At 36.7% G+C, this 2315-nt stretch overlaps 1 protein-coding gene across 1 annotated transcript in view; it reads left to right on the forward strand.

The window, feature by feature from the left end:
* Positions 1 to 2261, forward strand: part of Pmar_PMAR024165 (hypothetical protein) — a gene marked incomplete at both ends in the record, with an annotated part of 3218 nt that extends 957 nt beyond the window's left edge. The window contains 2 exons of the mRNA XM_002777279.1: positions 1709 to 1799; positions 2233 to 2261. Of these exons, the coding sequence (XP_002777325.1) occupies positions 1709 to 1799; positions 2233 to 2261 (120 nt within the window). The remainder of the gene's footprint in view (positions 1 to 1708; positions 1800 to 2232) is intronic.
* Between the last annotated feature and the right edge of the window lie 54 nt (positions 2262 to 2315).

The raw sequence follows: 2315 nt of genomic DNA on the forward strand, positions 1-2315 counted from the left end.
TTGTGCATATTTTTCGCGTGGGTATTCGCTTTATCTTGTTCAAGATTAGTGGCCTCACAGAACGGCAGAGAACCCGAGCGGAGCTGGGCAGAATCGGCAGTCGCGGTAGAGAGCTGCAACGATATACTTATAGTGTAAAGGTGAGTAAAGGCGTTATCAGGTTTTTGCAGTGTGGGGGGAAATGTGATGCACATGGTCAACTACATGTGTTGGTGAGAATATGGAAATTATTGGATTATTATTGAGGATTTGTATATAAAGTGAGGAAACTTCTGAGCTCAGTTGAGAAGAGCGGGCGTATATTCCTCCAACGCTGTGTTCTTTGGGAAAACAAAAAAATATGGAAATGCAGGCATTCTCACTGTTTTCTCGAATACCTTGATCGGTGATTTTTTTTCCCTACTAAACCATTCTCAGCGGATTCAGCGACCCCCAAAACGCCATTTTTTGAGTAGACTTTGGGAGTAAAGGCATTATTATTATAGTAGAGTTTACTTATAGTGAAGTTGAGTAAAGGCATTGTTATTATAGTAGAGTTTACTTATAGTGAAGGTGAGTAAAGGCATTATTATTACAGTAGAGTTTACTTATAGTGAAGGTGAGTAAAGGCATTGTTATTATAGTAGAGTTTACTTATAGTGTTAAGGTGAGTAAAGGCATTGTTATTAAAGTAGAGTTTACTTATAGTGAAGGTGAGTAAAGGCATTGTTATTATAGTAGAGTTTACTTATAGTGTTAAGGTGAGTAAAGGCATTATTATTACAGTAGAGTTTACTTATAGTGTTAAGGTGAGTAAAGGCATTATTATTACAGTAGAGTTTACTTATAGTGTTAAGGTGAGTAAAGGCATTATTATTACAGTAGAGTTTACTTATAGTGTTAAGGTGAGTAAAGGCATTATTATTACAGTAGAGTTTACTTATAGTGTTAAGGTGAGTAAAGGCATTATTCTTACAGTAGAGTTTACTTATAGTGTTAAGGTGAGTAAAGGCATTATTATTACAGTAGAGTTTACTTATAGTGTTAAGGTGAGTAAAGGCATTATTATTACAGTAGAGTTTACTTATAGTGTTAAGGTGAGTAAAGGCATTATTATTACAGTAGAGTTTACTTATAGTGTTAAGGTGAGTAAAGGCATTATTATTACAGTAGAGTTTACTTATAGTGTTAAGGTGAGTAAAGGCATTATTATTATAGTAGAGTTTACTTATAGTGAAGGTGAGTAAAGGCATTATTATTACAGTAGAGTTTACTTATAGTGTTAAGGTGAGTAAAGGCATTGTTATTACAGTAGAGTTTACTTATAGTGTTAAGGTGAGTAAAGGCATTGTTATTACAGTAGAGTTTACTTATAGTGTTAAGGTGAGTAAAGGCATTATTATTACAGTAGAGTTTACTTATAGTGTTAAGGTGAGTAAAGGCATTGTTATTACAGTAGAGTTTACTTATAGTGTTAAGGTGAGTAAAGGCATTATTATTACAGTAGAGTTTACTTATAGTGTTAAGGTGAATAAAGGCATTATTATTACAGTAGAGTTTCATGTGAAAAATGTGATCAACAAATAACAACAATTTCGGTAAAACTCTCATCCAACTTATCTTTGGAGTTTCACCCGTTTTACGTGAAGTGAAAAACGCGAAATTTGTGGTGATATGCAGTTTTCGTGAAATATGTTTTTCATATCACTAGGGTGAAACTTCATTGTAGGTTAGAATGGTCGAAGTGGCTGATGAGAAAATACGAGATGCCCTCGGGCAAGCGAATCGATCAGGAAGTCCTATCTGCAACATAGTAGAGAGTAAGCGATTGTTATTACGTCCCACGACCGTGTTATGAAAAACACTAGTGGAAAACATATTTCCCGACTACTGCATAGCACCGCGAATACCGCGTTTTTCACGGAGTTTTACACCGCGTGAAACTCCAGTAAAGCATACACTAGGTCAGCGTTACTCTCAGCTGAGGAAGGCGTGACACTTTCCGCCGCGCATTCAGAATACAGTCCCGGGTTGGGTATTTTCCATGGAAAAAAGACTTTTGGTCCATATGTTGGAGTTTCACGACCCGTTTTACGTGAAGTGGCGTAAAACTCGGTGAAAAACGCGATATTCGCGGTGATATTCAGTAGTCGTGGAATATGTTTTTCATATCACTAGGGTGATGAAACTCCATTGTTATCAATGGTAATTCTCATCTTTCCTGAGTGCATCCGATTGGTATATGTTCTTGAGATTATGAACAATACAACAGCCCGGACTAAGGATCACCTTTCGAGGGCATCACTGCTGCTGCTACTCTCAGCTGAGGAAGGCGT

The sequence above is a fragment of the Perkinsus marinus genome (assembly GCF_000006405.1).
Source record: "Perkinsus marinus ATCC 50983 genomic scaffold scf_1104296952136, whole genome shotgun sequence".
In the NCBI taxonomy this organism is placed as follows: Eukaryota; Perkinsozoa; order Perkinsida; family Perkinsidae; genus Perkinsus; species Perkinsus marinus.